This window comes from Propithecus coquereli, unplaced genomic scaffold (genome assembly GCF_000956105.1).
Source record: "Propithecus coquereli isolate 6110/MARCELLA unplaced genomic scaffold, Pcoq_1.0 Scaffold166, whole genome shotgun sequence".
NCBI classification, from domain to species: domain Eukaryota; kingdom Metazoa; phylum Chordata; class Mammalia; order Primates; family Indriidae; genus Propithecus; species Propithecus coquereli.
Genome location: NW_012141191.1, coordinates 4,199,083 through 4,219,931, shown reverse-complemented (window position 1 = coordinate 4,219,931; position 20,849 = coordinate 4,199,083). Strand labels below are relative to the sequence as shown.

At 41.1% G+C, this 20,849-nt stretch overlaps 1 protein-coding gene across 2 annotated transcripts in view; it reads left to right on the top strand.

Moving 5' to 3' along the window:
* PIP5K1B (phosphatidylinositol-4-phosphate 5-kinase, type I, beta) overlaps positions 1-20,849 on the top strand; it is a 297,381-nt gene that overhangs the window by 178,546 nt on the left and 97,986 nt on the right. For both annotated transcript variants that reach the window (XM_012641625.1, XM_012641624.1), the window contains 3 exons: positions 242-359; positions 10,663-10,815; positions 15,133-15,432. In XM_012641625.1, coding sequence (XP_012497079.1) covers positions 242-359; positions 10,663-10,815; positions 15,133-15,432 — 571 coding nt within the window. The remainder of the gene's footprint in view (positions 1-241; positions 360-10,662; positions 10,816-15,132; positions 15,433-20,849) is intronic.

The window sequence follows — 20,849 nt, the reverse complement described above, 5'->3', positions numbered from 1 at the left end:
GCTGGAGACTGTGATTGGCAGGTACCACCCGTGTGGAGTGATCCTCCCCAAGTCAGCATCTATTTTCACCTGATGACCATTGGCCTTTGTGACATGAGCTTTGAGACACCCACCAGCAGGGAGTGATTTTTCTAGAGGTGAAATCGGCCCAGGACTAATAGGGCTAGAATTTGAAGTCAAAATTATCTTTGCTAATGTTACCTCTCTCTCTTTCTCTCTCTTTTTGATATTTTAACTTCAGCGAAGGGAGCAATCTGACCCCGGCACATCACTACCCAGACTTCAGATTTAAGACATATGCTCCCTTAGCATTCCGATATTTCAGAGAACTTTTTGGTATCAAGCCTGATGATTACTTGGTAAGCACCTATCATTTTCCTTCCTCCTACAGAAATGTGTGATGTAAACATTTGTCTCATAGCAACAGTGACAAGTGGCTTGTGTCTCTTATTTTATAAAGCTCTGGGGCATAGTAAAAGTTCCAAGTTTTATGATGATTATAAGTTTAGCTTCAGGAAATTTGATTTGATTCTGCAGCTTTTAACTGATAGCTATAAAATCTGCTGTGGTAATTGATATTGAAATAACTGTGATATCGGTTGCTACTTCAGATAATTATTCTAACAGATATATTATAATTAGTTCTAAATACTCCTGTGAATTTTGCTGATTAGATTCTATTTGAAAGCCTCCCTATTTTAATTGCCTTATTTATACCATTCATCTCAAACCTGCCTTGGCCCACAACCATTTCACCTTGACCTACAAATTTGAATAACATTTTAAAGAAGCTGGATCATTTTGTTCTCAGAATCTCTTCATGCAAGCTCTTTTTAAATATATTTTTATTTGGTACAAGGGCATATTTTATCCTCAGATTTGTCTCTCCATCTTCCTTCTGGCACATAGGAGGTACAAACACAGCAGCCTTTTTGTGAAATAGTCTGATGTGACCCCACAGTTTTATCTTATTCCTGTTGAAAGAGCCAGGAAACTTCCTTTCTGTTGCAAGCAAAAAATGATTTGTTTCATAATTCAATCACTGTTAACACCCCAGGGCTCTTCAAAATTGGTTTTCAAGAAACTGTAGAAAGGACACCATTAAATATTTATTGTTCATCCCGTTCCGAATGATCTTAATAAGACTTGCACCAGACTCTGGGGTAACGCTTTTCAGAGGAAGCATAGCAACACTGGTCGCTGGTAACAAAGGGTATTTAAAATGCATCTTATAATTTGTGTAAGATGTAAATAATTAAGTTCAAAGCTGATTCTCTTCTATGCTGATGAAAATCCATGAACTATCCTCTACTTTAATTGTTCCCTAATAAAATCATATGACTTCTGCCTGATGAGATAATACTGGTTCTTCAAGGCACATGACTAACTCTCTAAAGAGCAGTGAGGACCAAGTAGAAAGTCCCTGGGCCTCTTGCTGCCCTTAAATGTACATGTCCATATTGCTCATGCATGTGCGCGCGCGCGCCTCTCTCTCTCTCTCTCTCTCTCTCCTCTCTCTCCCTCTCTCTCCCTCTCTCTCCCTCCCTCCCTCTCCCTCTCCCTCTCCCCCCCCACCTTTCACCACTCTAGGTGCCTCTACCCATCACTACCAACTCAAGAACACAAGCAGACACATTTGTTGTGTGTGTGTGTGAGAGAGAGAGAGAGAAGATCCTTGGGTTTCTGGCCCTTCTATAATTACTGAGGGTCGCCATCATTCAGGAAATGTGTTTGGGGAACCCAGTGGGGTTTTGATATTATGTTATGGAAAACAAGGTTGATCTCTCATTTTCTGCTACACATTAGAATTTCATGTATACACCTTCTGAATTTCCTTGTACGTCTTACCAGCAAAGAGATGCGATAGACTTGCATCTCAGGACATGATCCAATCATCATGACAACATGGGTGTCTGTCTTTAGCCCTCCCATGTCCATTGCCCCACAGGCTGGAAGCCCATTCTTTCACTTGCTCTGGCCTCACAAAATTGCTTTCTTTGGAGAAGATCACTTTCCAAACAACTTCTCACCCAGCTTACACAAGTTTCCTAATGAGTCTTTAAGCTGGAAAAATCATTTTCGTAGTGGGATGGGAGTAGTCACAAAGGAGCACAGGAGACTGAGCTGATGGGTCCTCACAGCAAAAGTCGTGGTCCCTGTACCTGCCAAAATGGAAATTAATCAATCACTGAGTACTTTGAACACCTGTTGTATCTAAAATACTTTGCTAGTAGCTATAGGGTGGTTCAAAAAAAACTACAAGTGTTGACACTCAGAGAACTTAGAATCAAATTGAAACAATAATTTGTTTATGTAGAAATACAACCAACACTACCAGGCAATAAATAAAAAAACTGAGCAAAACATGAAATACTCTAGAATTTCAGAGGAAGGAAGGGTCTTTCCCTCTGTTGGGGTGATGAATAGGAGGTCTTCTTATGAGCAGCGTGTGGTTTTAACTGTGCCTTAGAAATTACAAGAGATTTTAATAGGTAGAAAAGAAGGGACAGATGTTGGGGGTGGAAGGAATGTAGCCTAGACTGTGGGACAGAGATGTAAATACATTAGATGTTCAGAAGTTCTTAGAGTTGACCAGTATGTCCAGAGGGGAGGGTTTTGATCAGGAACATACATAGATAGGGCCTATTAAACATTAATAGGACAATTCAAATAAATAAGCTCCTAAATTATAAGAAATTAAGGAAATACAAAGATTGAATATGTATTTGATGGTGTTAAGAAATTACTTTTTTGGTGGGATGATGATATTGTGCTTATTTTAAAAGGGGAGTCCTTATCTTTTAGAGGTACATACTGAAATAGTTGTGGACGAAATGATCTGATGTTTGGAATTTGCTTCAATAGAATCTGTGGAGTTGGTCAAAGGATACAAAATTTCAGTTAGACAGGAGTTACAAGTACAGGAGACCCAAGCTACATGGTGACTATAGCTAATAACCATGTATTGCATACTTGAAAATTGACAAGGGAGTAGATTTTAAATTTCCCACCACAAAAAAATGACAAATATGTGAGGTAAAGGATATTTTAATTAGCTTCAATGATCAAAACATCATGTTGTACACCATAAAAATGTATAATTGGTGTCAATTAAAAAAAATTAGCTGGAAACATTGTACAATTTAAATAGGTGAATGGTATGGTATGTGACATATCTCAATAAGACTGTTGTAAAAAAACTGAGAGACAAAAAAGACAAGAAGAAAAGGAAGGAGGGGAGGAAGGAGGGAAGGAAGAGGAAGGGAGGGAAAGGGAGGGTCAGGGAGGGAGAAGAATCTGAGGGAAACAGAGCAGGGAAGTGGTTGGAGGTACAGAAGAAACAAGCTTGGCCATGAGTTGATCATTGTTGAAGCTGGAAGATAGACACATGGATGTTAATTACACGATTCTCTTTACTTTTGTGTATATAAACATAATTCAAAAGGTGGGGGAATGATAGAGCCAGGTAGGTAAGTGTGCTTTGGTTTGATTCTGTTTTTCCACCTCCCTCATTCACCACGCACACAGTTAAGTGACTAGACACATCTATGGGACTGGCAAGAAGCAGAACAAGGGCAGTGGCCCTAGCTACACATGCCTGCCCGATTCCTACAGCTGCGGCCATCCACCTGCCCCTGTGCTGGAGACACCTACAGCCCAGGACTGAGGCAGCTTCCTGACAAGTCTTGGAGCTTCTGGAAACTCAGCTCCAAACTGCCTTATCTGGGCACCCCACCAATGATCGGAAGTGTGGTAGATGAGGAAAGGGTCTTTTGCATGGCACATGCTTCAGAGAGTCAGATATAAGAAACCTCAGGGACTTTGTAGCCCAGCCCTTCATTTTATAGGTGAGGACACTGAAACTGGGGTCGGTGAGGGGAGATGCCTGCGGTTACCCACATTGGTGCGAGCAGAGCCTAGGCCACACAGTGGTGTCCCCATCCTTCCCCCGGTGCTTGAAGGCCCTTCACCAGCCAACCTCATGCTTCCTGCCCACCGAGTCACAGACTGCTCATGAAATACGGGCTTGAGGTAGCCTCTCCTTATCCCATCTGACTGTGATTGTCCATTCTGAGGAATACAGCCCAAAGAGGTCAAACCCTCTAACAAAGCACATTTTGGAAGAGTGAAGCCCAAATAAAGTACCCAAAAAATGACATAAGACATCTCTTGAGAAACTGAAGAAACAAAGGATACAGTGCAAATCACAAAGTACATCTTGGCATCCGTCAAACTGGTACTACTCAAACCTGCACTTGTGACAATGCACTGATCTAAGTTGGGGGTTGGGGGAGCATTACTTAGCCATTGGTCACTCCATAGATAGCTTGCTATTAAATACCTGTGCTGTGTGTATATTTCTACTTAGTTTTGTGCTGCTGCATGTGGATTTCTGCCTGAATTATTCTGTTTATGTTTTCAATACTATTAAAATTCACCACATGCCTGCTGATTACAAGTGTCATGTCGAAACATACATGATTTGGACTGTGAGACAGTACGGAGAAGGTGCTTTGCACACACGCCAATGGGAACACTGCTGCTTCCTTATTCGTTCTAGACAAACGCCTCCCGAGGCAAGACTGAGGGGCCCCAGAGCACTCGCATCTCTGCCTGGGCAACAGGCTATTGATTCTTTCCTTCACCACCATGTGCCCGGGTATTCAAAAATCCAGTGTAATTTATGTGAGTCCTTTCAGGCTCACCTGTGCCAATAAGAAAAAGAGCACAGTGAATGTTTTATACCACTGTGGGGAGAAACAGCAGGTAAAATTATCTCCACCACGGGGCGCAAGTTTACATTGTTCATTTGCGTCAGCAGGGCCCAGCTGGGCTGTGCTTTGCTTTCTTTGCAGCGGGTACAGCGGGGAGGCCCTGCAGGAAATAGAAGCGAGAAAATGAATGCATTCGAACAGCTTGCACAGATGACAAGTGCCTGGAATGTGCATAAAACCCAGGAGCACACACGGGGGCTTGTTGATCATGACTAATTAAAATGTTCCCATCTCTCCTCTTCGTTTGCTCTTAAAAGGCAACATTTCAAAGAGGGTTGCTTAGAAGAGAATGTGGTAACCAAGTTGCAGAGTGAGAAGCCATAGCATTCTAGAGGGTAATGGTGACGTTCCTGTTCAGTGTCACCGTCACAGTTTAGTGCACATTGATGCTGTGCTTAGTAGCTCCCAGGAGGTTATTAAAGTGAGTCAAAACGATTTTTATTCCATTTTTATTAATTTATAAATTATATGCTAAAGGAGTATTTGACAATTTAGTAACTGATGAAATAGTCTCTGTAGTGTGTCACTTCTTATAGAAGAATTTGAGACTTTGATTGGGAGCAGATGTTCAGGTCCAAATCCAGTTTTTCTAGACAGCTCTTCCTGGATCATGCCCTAATTTCTCTATTTGCAGCTCTAATTTCTGCATCCTTTGTTGTTTTTGTATTTTCACAACAATTACTCCTACCTGTAAGAAAGTTCTATATCAGGAATTCAAATACCATCGAACAAATAATGAGAATTTTTAAAGAGTCTGGGGTCTGCCTTCACTTTTTATAAGAGTTTGGGATCCACACCTTTATTTTCTAGGGTCTCAAATTTATTATCATATGACAGACCCAACTTTTTTCTTGCTTCACTCAGAATGTCTTAGTGTCTCTTTGGGTAACCCTGTTGTCACAGGCATTAGGCTGAAAACCTCAGTGCATCCTAGGACAGCGCCAGCTCTTCCCTACTTGCCTGTGGAATGGGTATATTGCAGGCCATGTGCCTCTCTCACCTGCATTTGAGTGGTCACTCTTTGTCAGGGTTTCAGAAGCATTCACTTTAAAAACTTTTAGCTAAAATCAGGTGGATATTGTTTCTGTTTTAGAGATAAGGCTCCTAAGACTCCAAGATGCTAAACTCCTTACTCAGGGTCACATAACTAACAACTGACACAAATCTCATGCCCTTTGTATAAATCACCCTTCCACGTGGATACATGTCTGCACACGTGGCTGGGCAAGAGCTCTCTGCCTCCTCTTAGTTTTTATGGCATCCTGTTTGCAGTCTAATAGCTATTTTTGTTTTCCTAACTTATCCTCAACTCATCCGTAAGGGCTTGGGCTTTAATGCTGCTTAGCAAGACAGCGTCAAGAAGAGAGGCTAGCAGAAAGAAGAGGAGGTGAAAGGTGGAAGTTGCCAGTAAACACTTGCTGCTTTCTTTTCTTGGAAAACTTTGTTTCCTTTATCCATAGTTCTTCTAAAAGCAAGATAATGTAACAGGTGGCATCTAGAAACTGTCTTTTAATCATATTTCTCCTAGTTTCTCTCTGCCTCCTCTCCCTCTCCTTTTACTAGCCTTCCTTTCAGATTTTTGTATGACTTAAATATTCACAAGCCTAGAACAAACAGTTTGGAAGGTTTTCAGCCTTAGTGTTTTCAGATGCCTATATCCTCAAGACACAGTTCTTTATTTTACAAAGCTATAGTAATCAAAACAGCATGGTACTGGCATAAAAACAGACACATTGACCAATGGAATAGGATAGAGAGCCCAGAAATAAACCCACCCATTTATCATCAATTGATTTTCAACGAAGGTGCCAAGAACACACAATGGGGAAAGGACAGTTTCTTCAGTAAATGGTGCTGGGGAACCTGGCTACCCACATGCAAAAGAAGAAAACTGGACCCTTATCTCACACCATACATAAGAATCAAGTCAAAATGGATTAAAGACTTAAATGTAAGGCCAGAACCTATAAAACTACTAGAAGAAAATATAGGGGGAAAGCTGCATGAGGTTGGTCTGGGCAATGATCATGTTCTTGGATATGACCCCAAAAGCACAGGCAACAAAAACAAGAATAGACAAATGATATTGCGTCAAACTAAAAAGGTTCTGCACAGCAAGGCAAGCAATTAACAGAGTGAGGAAACAACCCACGGATTGGGAGAAAATATCTGCAAATCATACATCAGATAAGAGGTTAATATCCAAAATATACAAGGAACTCAAACTACTCAATAACAACAAATAACCCTATTAAAAAATGGACAAAGGAACTGAATAGACATTTCTCAAAAGAAGACATACATTTGTATGATAAATGATAAATGAAAAAATTGCTTAATATCACTAATCATCAGGGAAATGCAAATTAAAGCCACAACGAGCTATCACCTCACACCTGTTAGAATGACTATTATCAAAAAGTTGAAAGACAACAAGTGTTGGTGAGGAAGTGGAGAAAGGGGAACCTTCTTACACTGTTGGTGGGAATGTAAATTAGTACAACCATTTTGGAAAACAGTATGGAGGTTCCTCAAAAAACTAAAAATAGAGCTACCACATGATCCAGCAATCCCACTACTGGGTCTGTGTCCAAAGGAATTAAAATCAGTATGTCAAAGAGATAGGTGCATTGCCATGTTCATTATATTAATAGCATTATTCATGATAGTAAAGATGGAAACAACCTAAGTGCTCATCAACAGATAAATGGATTTTTTTAAATGTGGTACAATACACACAGAATACTATTCAGCCTTTAGAAAGAAAGAAAGAAATCCTGTCATTTGTGATAATGTGGATCAATCTCAAAGACATGTTAAGTGAAATAAGCCAGGCACAGAAAGACCAATACAGCATGATCTCGCTTACATGGAATCGGAACGCGTCAAGCTCATAGAAGTAGTGAATGGAATGGTGACTACCAGAGGCTGAGTGGGGAGTAAGTGGGCAGGGAAAGGAGAAAATGTTGGTCAAAGGGTACAAAGTCTGTTAGATGGGGAGGAATAAGTTCTGGCAATCTATTGCAAAGCAAGGTGACCATAATGTATACTTCTAAATTGCTAAAAAGAATGGATTTTAAATATTCTCACCACAAAGAAATTTGTGTAAGGTGATGGATATGTTAATTAGCCAGACTTGATCATTCCACAGTGTATACATTATTGAAACATCACATCGTACCCCATAAATGTACACAGTTATTATTTGTCAATTAAAAATTTAAAAATAGAAAAATAAACAATGAAAAAAGATAAGGTTCTTTAAGCCCCTGCTTTTGCCAGGCTGGCGCTGACCTCACACCTGCGTTAGCCTCCTTACCTCTTCCTCTGCCCCCTACTTTTTCTCTAGTCAGTCGTGTGAGTTATTAGTAATAAATACTGACCTTAACCACCAAAAATTGACTTCTCTGCTGGTTTTTAGCATTTTTAGCGAGATTACAGCCCTTCAGTTGTTGGTGGAGTTCAGCCACTTATCTGACAAAAACTCACTGAGCGCTTGCTATGTCTGTGCAAGGCACAGGTCCCAGGACCGTATCAGGGTATAAGATGCTCATAGTTTCTCCCTACACAGAATTTGCAGTTTAGAAGGAACTCGGGAAAAGGAAACAGGCAGTTGCAGGATTTTGTGGTAACTCCTGTGACGAGAACATCCAGGGCCAGGAAGCAATTGATCTAGACTCATGGAACCAGGAAGAGTTTCTCAGGGCAAGTGCTGTCCCCGCAGACACAAGGCTAAAGCCCTTGTAACGGCCTCTGAATTATGCTCCTTGTGTCTTCCTCTTGTCCTCCTACAGTGGGTTCTGTCCCCAACAGACAGAGTGATGTCCACTCCAGACCCTCCAGTGGCTTTTCAGCTCCCTTAGAGACAAGGCCAAAGTCCCTACACTGGCCTGCAGGGCCCTGCAAGGTCTTGCCCTCCCGACCCTCTCAGCCTCGCCCTCTCAGTGCTCCTCCTGGCCCCCTCTGCTCCGGCCCCTGGCCTCCTTGCAGCGTCTTGAACCCCCAGGGCTCAGGCCTTTGCATTTGCCCTTCCCCCTTCCTGAAATGCCCTTTCCCCCAGACAGCCGCACGGTGTGTTGCGTCTCCTCAGCCTCTGCGCTGATGCCGCCTTCCCAGCACAGACTTCAGTAACCGCCCTCGCTCTCTGCCTCTCTCTCAGCGATTCATCTTTCTCCACAGCACTTACCGCAGTCTGATGGATCATTTGTTTACTTGTTTACTGCCCGTTTCCTCCTCCTGGGATGCAAGCTTCATGAGCGCCTGGGACACAGCAGATGCTCAGCAGCTATCATTTAAATGTTGATTGAATACAGGAAGGTGTGGTAGTTAAACAGGTGAAAGTAGAATGGGGATTGTTTCAGACAGAGGAAAATGCAAAAGCCCGGGAGTGGAGAGTGTGTGGCACGTTGAGAACATAGGAAGTCACTCTCTGTGGCTAGAGCTAAAGTTTATAGAGGGAAGCCATGAGAGAGAGGGCTGAGGAGGCGGCCAGGTCATTCGTGGCCTTGAAAACTGTGTTAACATAAGTGCACATATAAGAATAACATTTATTGGATGTCGGGCAGGGGGTAGGGGGGAGGAGGGGACGAGTAGATGCATACACAAAGAGTGCGATGCGCACTATCCGGGGATGGACACACTTGAAACTCGGACTTGGGGTGGGGGGCAAGGGCAACATATGTAACCTAAACACCTGTACCCCCATAATATGCTGAAATAAAAAAAAAAAAAGAAGAAGAAGAAGACTGTGTTAGGAGCCACCGAAAGATGTGAAGGCACAGAAGGGCCTGATCAGATTTGCATTTGAGGAAGGTCCTTGGCTTCCTGGTGATGTACTGGAGGGGATGAGAGTGGACAGTTGAGACCAAGCACTTATTGTAATAATCCAGGCATGAACTGATGAAACCATTGAGCTTAGGGTGTTGGCAGAAGGGGTGGCATGAAAGGGGCAGGCAGAATCAACAGTCTGGATGGGAAAGGTGAGGAAATGTGAGGAGTCAAGGATGATGCCCAGGATTCTGGAATGGGGAACACACATTCTTTAAGATAGAGAAAAGTAGAGGAAGGTAGAGGATAGGAACAGATGATCTAGAGTCACCATGTACAGTTGTGCAGGGTGGGCACTGCCCAAGCATTCCTACATGACTGAGGGGAAGGAATGGAGACTAGAATCCAGCCCTTCTTCTACTCACCAACCTTGTATGTTGCCCCAGAGCTGCATCTGCCGGGATAAAGGGATGCATCTTTCTAATTACCACAAAGGCACCACGTGGGCTAACCATAGCCCTGAGATGAATTTGATCGTGAACTTGTTGCATGTGAAATGTTTGTGGTATAACCAAGTAAAAATGTCTATTAAAATGTTTGATGAACAGGTCTGGAGCCCTAGAGAGAGATCTGGGCTGGAGATACAGATGTTAGAGTCATCTGTATTGTTGAAACCATGAGTGGATGACACCTCCTGGGAAAATAAATAGTGAAAAGAGAACAGGGGTTGGTGTTAAATTGATAGATACACAATGTGGGGGATCACATCTTCAATTGTTATTTTTGTGAGCACGTACTGGAAACAAAGCACCTTAGTCAACATTACTGTTCGAATTAACTCATTGGACAGATGGGATGGTTCATGATTCTATCCTGTGACACTGGAAGTGGGGACGGCATGTCTGTTTTCCATCACAGAATTATTAAGACAAACAGACCAATTAAGTCTTTAGAAATCTCACAGAGAGCCTTCATAGTATATCTAGAGCCTCTTTGGAAAGCTCGTAGAGAGGGCTTCCTGCTTCAAAATGGCCAAGACATGTAATGTTGGGATTGCCCTCCTTGGAAGCATCCTATACGTCAAGTATATTTTTAAATGTTTATTTATTTACTCTTTTAGTATTCCATCTGCAGTGAACCTCTAATAGAGCTGTCCAACCCTGGAGCCAGCGGATCTTTGTTTTTTGTGACCAGTGATGATGAATTTATCATCAAAACAGTTCAGCATAAAGAAGCTGAGTTCCTCCAGAAGTTACTGCCAGGCTATTACATGGTAAGAACTGCACATCATTAAAGCTAATACTTTAGGTTTAATTACTTTCCCTAAGCAGTTCTTTTTTCTGTTTTTTCCAATGCCTCTTTGGCATGTTTCTTTCTCTTTGGTGAACTGTATTTTGCATTTAGATGATGCTATGACATTCATTAATTAGATTTTTAAAAGGAAACTAGAACTGAATGGTAGAGCATAGTTGTTGAATCCACAATCCTGGGCCCAAATCCCAGCCCAGCCATCAACTAACTGTGCGACCCGTATAAGCAACATAACTGCTGAGCCTTAGTTCCCTCAGTCTTTAAAAGCTGGGAAACACCTATTTGTTGTTGTGATAAAGGAAGGATACGTGATATAGAGTAAGGGAAGAGGAAAGGAAGCGATGCATTGCAAAGGTCTTTGCACTCAGTACCTGGTAATAATATGCATGGTTAACCATCATTGATTGCTTACTATGCGTTAAGCAAGATTGTGAGTATTGCATTCATTAACTCATTCAATCTGCACAGCAACCTTGGATACTACAGTCATCACCATTTTATAGATGAGATAATTGAGGCAAAGATAAATTGAGTAATTTGCCAAGTGTTATTCAGCTAGACAGCTGCAGAGCTGGGGCTGCACAGCGGTAGGGTTCCAGGGGCTGCATTTTCAACCCCTGCACTAATACATATGTGTGTTCGCTATGAGCTATTCTTAGCTAGTACACTTCAGAATTTAGGATTTCATAGCTTAAATATGATAACATGAAAATAATCACCTTTTGTGTAATGTTTTCAAGACAAGAAATAGTAACTTAACCCAGATGGATTTACTATACATCTAGTCCAAATTTTTAAAGAAATTAACACTTTTCCTAAGTAGTCCTGTCGTTTTCATACCTCTGGTTTCATTGTACTTTCATAACAGTTAATAATTTTCTGTGATTGGGATGGCTACATGAAGCTGTTGGATTTCCAAAGCTCCAGTTCTGCCATTCACTTCCGATAAGAGGTGATAACTGTCATCTTTGTTTCAAAAAAAAAAAAATTGATGAGATATCACACAACTCATTTGTATGTAAAAATATTATTTTAATTTCAAAATCTGCTAGAGACAGCATTAAATACTGTAAATTAATCTCATATACAAGTATGGCAATTAAAATCTAAATAAAAATCTTAGTGGCCAGCGGGCAGATTTCAAAAGATGTTGATCTTGAACAAGTGTTTTCTTTTCTTTAGAGAAAATGGAAAATATAGAAAAGCAAAAGAAGGTGGGGCAAGTTGGCTCATGCCTGTAATCTTAGCACCTTGGGAGGCTAAGGTAGGAGGATTGCTTGAGGCCAGGAGTTCAAGACCAATCTGAGCAAGAGCTAGACCCCATCTCTAAAAAAACATGGAAAAATTAGCCAGGTGTGGTGGCGTATGCCTGTAGTCCCAGCTACTTGGGAGGCTGAGACAGGAGGATCACTTGAGCTCAGGAATTTGAGGTTACAGCGAGCTATGATGATACCACTGTACTCTAGCCCAGGTGACAGAGTGAGACCCTGTCTCAGGAAAAAAAAAAAAAAAAAGCAAAAGAGAAAAATGTAACCAACTGTAATTTCTTTCCCAGAGATACGTATTACTAAAATTTGGTATATATGCTTTCAGATATATTCTGTTCATATACACATTTTAAAATAATCTAAAATTGGGATCAAATTGACATCATCCTCTTTGATAATCTGCTAAATCAGTAAATCTTAAACTTCTATTATTCTAAGCTTACATATATTAGTTCCTTGTTATAGAACTGCATTGTCTAATCTGGTAACCATTAGCCGTATATGACTATTTAAATTTAATTAAAATTAACTAACATTTTAAAATGTAGTTGAATAAGTAGTTTTATCCCATTCATGTAAGCTAGAATAACAAACAATATAATTCATCCTATTAACAAGAAAAAAATGTGGAAATCATGTGGTTATCCAAACAGATGTTGAGGAGAAACTAAGGCCCTTAAAATTCAACATCTTCACCTAATTAAAATTCTAAAAATTGGCAGGGAAGTTTTTTAACACAATAAGTAAATAAAGGAACACACACATATTGTACATTTATCAGTCTCCAAGAGTTCACATAGTATCTCATGGAGAAAAACGAGTCCTTTCCCTGGAAATATAGGAAGAGGCAAGGATACCCTCCATCAATGGTACTTGCCAATGCCTTTGATAGAAATTCTGGTAGTGACTTTTTGAACACAAAATGAAACAGAAGAAAAGTATAAGCACTATTCTCTGTAAATGACACGACTGAAAATGAATAAAACTTCAAGAAAATAAACCAGTAAGTTCTAGAGAGAACATGAGTCCAGGAGATTTTCAGGATATAAGCTAAATCTACAAAGTCCATTGTATTCCATTACATAGATGACATAGAGCTGGAGAATGTAAGGGAAAGAAATAGATCCTGTTCATGATGACAATAATTTATGATAAACATTATTAGAAAAATAATATAAATAAATTACATATGAGTACTATAATTCTCACTGGGAAAACAAATTATAGTAAGCATAACATATGAACAATAATCAATTCAGAAAGAATTTTTGTAATGGCAAGAAAAACACTAAAATACTTGAGTCTATAAAAACAAATGTTACAAAGCCAATGTGAAGGAAACTACAAAATGTTATTGAAATACATAGAACAGATCTGAAATGATGAAGAGATATGGATTGTTCCTGAACTCAGTATTGTAAAGATTTCAATTACCCCCAAATCAACTGATAAATCCAGTCTAATTCCAATCAAAGATTTTTCTCAGAACTTGACAGAGCTGATTCATTTGGAAAAGAAAGCAAGTATCATTTTAAGAACGTTTTTAAAAATGAACATTCAAACAGAAAGGTTGTAAGAATGGACTAAATATTTTTGAAAGAGAAGAAAAATGGTGGGCCTGCTATAGCAAATACCAAAAATCCATAAGGCTATGACTAATGTTAAAGAGGTGGTATTAGTACAGTTCTGGACAAATGGATCAATTGAGTCAAATAAAGTGTCCAGAAATAGACCCGTTTGTATTTGTCAACTTGTATTGACATCAGGGACATTTACACTCAACTGGGAAAAATCAGACTATTCAATAAACGGCCATCCGTTTAAGAGAAAACTAAATTCCCTATTTCAGATACTTCACACACACAAAAAATTAATTCCATATGGAGTAAAGACCAAATGTGATGACCCAAAACTATTAAAAAAATTGAAAGAAAATATAAGTTTATAACTGTGGGGTATAAAAAACTTTGTTAAACCAAAAGCAAAAAAAACAAAAAACCAGAAGAAACAAGTTCATAAATGTGACTACATCAAAAGACGAAATATATAACAAAAAATATCAGACACAAAATTAATATAAGTACATAGAATATTTCTGGAATGATATAAAGAACATGAGAACAGTAGTTTCCTCAAATGTTGGGAATTGGGGAAAGATTCAGGGATAGCAGAAAGAATTTCATTGTATATATACTCTTTAGTAAACTATTTTAATTTCTTACCTACTTTTAAAGTGGAACAAAAATAGGCATGTATTCCTTATTTTTATAATAATAAAAAAGACAACATACTGGGGAAAATATTTAGCCCCTATAAAAGAAGGAAATGATAAATATTCAATTCCAGACTATATCAAGAATACCAACAATGACAAAAATGTATAGAAAAATGAACAAAGGATCTTAACACAAAATTGTCTTTTCAGTGGCTAAAAATACATCAAAAGTATTAAGCTTCTATAATAATCAGTGTTATTCAAATTTTTAAAAATAAGTTTCTGTTTTTCACCAATCATGTTTACAAAGATTTTAAAGTTTGATAATATTCAGGATGGGTAAGAGTGATGGGAAATGTGTCATCTTACACAGTGTGGTTGTAAATTAATCTATCATTTTGGAAGACAGTTTGCAGGAGCTATTAAAATTTTAAAATGTTCATCCCTTCTACTCCAGCAATCAATCTTCTCTTTAGCTACCTAGAAGTATAGTCACTCATGGCACCCAACAATTCTTTGCCTGTTTTTCCTTGGAGCTAATTTGGAGCACGGTGTCCATTTTCAGTCCAGTCACTTTTACTGCTCTGTGTTTAGAATGGTAAAGTTTCTGTTCCAGTAAGCAGACTTAAGAGTTGCTGTTCCATTAAGCAGAAACAGCAAAAATTTTAGTGACGGACATGAATAAAGATAATCACATCCCATTTTTAATTACTCTATCAGCATGAAAATTTATCTTTTGTGGAGCATTATTTTGTAAAAATTGGATGTTATAAATATCTTGTTTGTTTGCTTCTAGAATTTAAACCAGAATCCAAGGACTCTTTTGCCAAAATTTTATGGACTGTATTGCATGCAGTCAGGGGGCATTAATATCAGGATTGTGGTGATGAACAACGTTTTGCCACGCTTCATGAGAATGCACTTTACTTATGACTTGAAAGGCTCAACGTATAAGCGAAGAGCGTCCCGAAAAGAGAGAGAGAAATCCAACCCCACGTTTAAGGACTTAGATTTCCTGCAAGACATGCACGAAGGGTTGTATTTTGATACAGAAACGTACAATGCACTTATGAAAACACTTCAGAGAGACTGCCGGGTAAGGATGTGTCGTTGCTGTGATTTCTTTTGAAACGTCATCTGTGATCATGTATGCTTTGCTGACCCTTATCGAAAGCATAGAGATAAGGAGTGTCCAAAATGGACACGTGGAATCTCATCTTTCCCAATCCTGGTGCTAAGCCATGCTTCCTCGATAGTGAAGGAATGGGTAGATGATGCGGGAATTATCTAGAGTCTCTTAACTTACATCTCTGTTGATTTTATTAATAAGCTAAGTCATCTTGCTTTGATAAAATGCAATAAGAAAGCTTTGTTTTCTTTTTCTGCTTTCCTGTGGAAAAGATCGTTCAGCTAGAAAGACACAGAATTTAGGTTTAACGCTGTGATTAGCAAGAAAAGCCATATACAAATCTTGGAAGAAGTAAGATTCCGACTAGGGAGACAAGTTTAGAGAAAATGTACTTGAGATTCATAAATGGCTTCCTGGAGGTCCATGATGTCAACAGCACATTTGCTGAAATTGTTTTGTATGATCTGAGTAAGAGGCAATCAGGAATGAGGCTTGCCACAGTTAGAGCAAAGACCAATCCATGCAAAAACTTAGCCGGAATGATTGTTAAAAGTAAGGATGAATTCCCCCAACCTGCAATGCTTTTAAACAAGCAAACAACTAAGGCTAAAACCCGGGGAAGACTCTTCTGACATGGTGAAAGTAGGTAAAAAAAATCCTTTTAGAGAAAAAGATAAAAATGCAACTCTAATAGCTTCTGAAGGATAATGGTAACTTGTTTAACAAATCTTCAGGAATATCATTTTCTGGCCCAGACGAACGTGGGAGAACTGTCCAGGCTACTCAGCTAAGTTGAGCTTAGTGAAGGAGGGCAGAAAGCAGCTTGGCACAGGGTTGGGCCCAGGCCTGGCCAGGGCTTTCTGGGGACTCACAGGGTCTGGTGACTGGGACGTGCCTTCCAGGCTGTGGTTTTCTGGGCCTTCCAGGGGCCTGGACAGATGACCCACATTATTGCAGGGGCGGGGGACATTTCTCTGCCAGACCTGAACTCACGTGAAGGTAAGGAAGACAGTCTAACCATCCCCTCTAATGTCTAAAGTAAGGAATCCTCACTGAGGAACACAGTATTTCTGTTTTGGGCTTCTTTTTTTTTTCTTTCTACCTGTTATAACATTTATGATCATGCATGAAAATGTGTCCTTGGACTTGCTTTCTGCCTTGACAGAGATGTTATTTCATAGCTCTTCTTCCTTAGCTACCATTTATCGAATGCTTACAGTGTGCCAGGCTAGTCTAAGATTTTTTAATGCATCATTTCATTTAATTCTCTCAGCAACCCTTTGAAATCAGACCTATTCAGTCTCTCATTTTAATTGCTGAAGAATTGGGTTCTCTGAGAGGTTCAGAAACTTGTCTAGCATTACTGAGCGAGTCAATGACAGAGCCCACATCTGTTTGGGTACAAAGCATGTGATCTGAAACACTGAAATTTAAAGATTCACTCTGAGGGTTTTTTTAAAATTATCTTTTCAGAAGTCAAGGAAGGAACAGTGGGAACCAAGCTAAAAAAATATCCGGCAGAGCTATTCAGATATCGGGGTGGATTTGAGTGATTCATGTTTTTCTTTAAAAAAAAAAAAGAGAAAGAAAGAAAAAAAAAAACCCAAAACATACATATTTTAGTAGAAATGTTTTTCCTGTGTTTTTTCCACCCTTACAGGATGTGGGTGAAAAGTGCCTCTCAATTCCCCAGAGTTTGGTATGAGCCCGTCTCCTTTTAGATTTGCTTTCTCTTTGTGTGTGCGCGGTTCTTGCCTCTTTAATATGGAAAGCCTTTTCTGCCGCCGTCCTACACCACATGATTCTGGGCCAGGAAAAAAAAAAAAGGTCAAATGTAAAAAAGCCATTACACAGGATTTGTCTGTTTATTACCATTTCCTGAGCCTAATACTGAGAGAACGAGGTCAAAAATGACTTTTCATCTGGAATGAGACCCTGGAGATTTGTCTTTTTATTTTTTATTTTTTGGCAGATTTGTTGCTTTAAGAATCATAAAGGTCAGTGTAGAGGTATCCCGAGGCTACCTCCTTGTCACTCTTTGCACTTGATGTTATGCAAGACACAGATCATGGAACTTCTTTAAATTTCACACATTCGCCTTCAAAAAGGCTTTTCTAGGGGTGGTTTGGGAGCACGTAAATGCCAAGTTATGTGGAAACCCAACTCCCTTCTCTGCTCTGCCTTGACCATAACCAAGTCTTCTGTGATCTGGAGTCGGCAGCTGGTTGTCTGGGCAGAGATGCCTCGAGCAAGGCATGTGTCTGGACTTGCTTAATATTTAATAGTCATGGGCCTCTCTGCAAACCTGATGAGTGCTGTGAACTGTCCTCCCAGCAAAATGACCATCCACGCAATGGTTCATGAATCCCTTAGAGCCCATCCTCCCTCCGCCTTCCCCTCCTGCCAGGCTGAGACCCCCCTTCCTAGGGTCACCTCTCTCTTTCTTCACGACATCCTCTGAAGGACCAACTTCCTGGATAGCAGGAATAGGGTGTGTGCTTGGCATTGCCCTGATATCCCCCTCGCTTTGCAGAGCTGAGCTTCGGTGCTGGCTGAGGGGCTGTAGGGATCCAGGGAGGCTGCAAGGTCATCCGAGGCTGGTGGCAGCACCAATCAGGAATCTCTGCTGTTAAAATTCCTCTATGAGAGGCGGTACTGCTGAGGCTCTAGAAACAAACAGGGGAATGTATTGCTGTGGCAGCACCCCAGACAGAGAAAGGTGAACTAGACCTATATCAGGAAACGTCCTTTCATTCACTTATCAGACACATAGTGCAAGCACGCTACTTGCCAAGCATGAGGTGAATGACCTCCATTTTCGATCAATTGCCATACAATGTATTATGTGCAATGGTAATCGTACATTGTGCGGGTCAGAGTAGGTGACATCATAGCTCGAAGAGTAATCCTATTAAGTATCCCTTTGTAAGGTAAGTTCTCCAGGTAGGCAAAGCAGTAGAAGCATATTTCCAGGAAAGAGAGCAACAAAAGCCAGGTGTGAAACAGCATGACGTGTTCCAGGAACTCAAGCAGTTTTGTGTTCCAGCAGTTAATAGGAAGGTAGGAAGGAAGGAAGAGCATGTGAGGTAGGAGAGGAAAATAGCCAAACAATGTCAGAAGACCCTTTCTGGTGGTGCCAGGGACCTCTTAAAGGCTTAGAAGTGGCAAATCCAGGAGTCCCAGACCTTTGGACCCCAGCTTTCCTGTCGTTCCCAGACAGAAACAATAAGCCTCCTAAACTCTCATTAACCCCCCTTGCTTCTTGCCCACCCCTCCAATCTCTTCTTTCATATTTTGGCTTGACACCTCTGACCCCAGGATTCCACGTCCCTTAGGGTGAGTGCTGGCCAGGGGATTCTTGCACGACACAGTAAGCCAGCCTGGCCACGCTGCTCCATCCTCCCCATGGACTACTCCCAGTCAGAGCTCTGCTTCTGCACTCTGCATCTGAACAGCCTTGTCCTACCATGAGCTCTCTTGACACACGCCATCTTCTCCCACCATCCCTGCAGCAGCGCCCAAGTCCCTTTGCCTGGCTTCCCAGACCAGCCTTGGGCCCTTATGGATAAGGCTGCCCCTCAGGGTGGTTCATCCCCATCCCTGCCCAACTCCTCCATGTAGCACATTGGCCACTCAGAACTATTCTAGAAAACTGGTCTTGTTTTGTGTTTCCACCCGGCTGAGCCCCGTTCCCCCACAGGATTCAAACAAAGGGCTCTTTCCAGAAGCAGGGATCTGGACCTTGGGTTCTCTCCCAGCCCTGTGCTGCTGTTCCCTATTGGCTGTACATGGGGAAGTGGATGCGGAAATAATCGGTCCCCTTTCTTGAAGCATTTCCTGTCTGTTGGCCTCAGCCTCTGTGTTCCTGCTGTGACAGCTGTCCTCATCCACAAGGGAATTTGGCCCAGGGAAAGAGTGGGCACAATAAAAACATCACAGGTCACTTGCTATCAAAAGCAGAAAGCAGGATTTATTCAAACTGTGCCCTCTGGCCCCCACATGACAGACAAGCTGGGGTGAATACCCTGTTTGAGAACTGCTCTCCCCTGGTACCCTGTCATCATCCCCAAGCCTGCCCCTCTACCTGTCTTCCCTGAGCCAGGGAACACGAGCATCGTGCAGTCAATTGCCCAAATCAGTACCTTAAGCTACCCTTTCCTCCTTCCTCTCCCTCTTTCCTGGCATGTAGTAAATCACCATGTCCCATCCAGTCTGTCTCCCAAATAACTCTTGGGTCTGCCCCCTGCTCACCATAGGCACAGCCTCTGCCTTATTGGGACCCTACTTACTCATCACCTGGAGTTTTGCAGTAGCCTCTTTTCTGGTTTGCAGTATCATTGACTCCCAGCATGTCCCAGCACTGCTGCCAGACTGGTCCTCTGATCAGAAGACTTACGATCCTCTGGCTAGAGCTGATGCTTCCTAGCTTGGAACATTAAGATCCTTCCTGATATGGTCTTTGCCACCATCTCCAGATGCCTCCTTCAGCTTCTCTCTCCAGCATTCTCTCTCCCCTCCCCTGAAGCAGCTCCCGTTCTGCAGCTGTTCTGATCTACTGTACATGTTCTCTAAAGGTTTTGGTCCTTTGGTGAAAGGCTCACTCTGCTGGACCCTTCCTGCCCTCTCTCCTTCACCCGGCCCTCCCCTGCTCTTCCCAGGACTACCCGGGTATCCGTTTCCCCAAGCCCACCGTGCGGTGGTTCGCCATGCATCCTGTGCTCACCTCTCTCATGGGACTTAATATCCTGTGTTGTTTTTCCATGTGTGGATTCTGGAACCTGAGAATCAAGCCTTAATCTGTCTTTATATCTACACGCCTGGTTCTCAGTAGGCGCTTAGTAAATGTTCATTAGAATAAGTACCTGAACAAAGCAATAATAAACTGTCTGATGATAAAAAGAGAAAGATCACATCTCCAAGGAATCTGTCTTTGGTGACTTTTGTGTACTTAGCTGTTTTCTTAAATTCTGCCTTATTTTGGAGGAAGTATCCAGTTTCATCACAATGCCTGCCAAATATGGCATTGAGGATTAAATAAAGCAGATGATCTCTAGTCACTTGGGATTATTTGATAAACTGTACTGGTCATCCTCATATTAAGATTCATTTGTGTAACAAAAGTATATTTATATTTCAGTGAGTTTTCCCATGGAAGCAATGTTGTAAATGGTCATTAGACTTTAGTTTGTTAATTCTGACCCCTGTCTCCTTTAGGGTTGTGCTCCATCTCCCCGGCTAGGCTTGAAATGTCTCAAAGGCCAAAGCTCATTCCTTATACTTTTCTGCAAGTGTAGCACCTGGCTTACCGTATATACTCAGTACATGTTACAAGTTTGTGATAAAAATTCTCTTGAATTCACGCCTGTAATCCTAGCTCTCTGGGA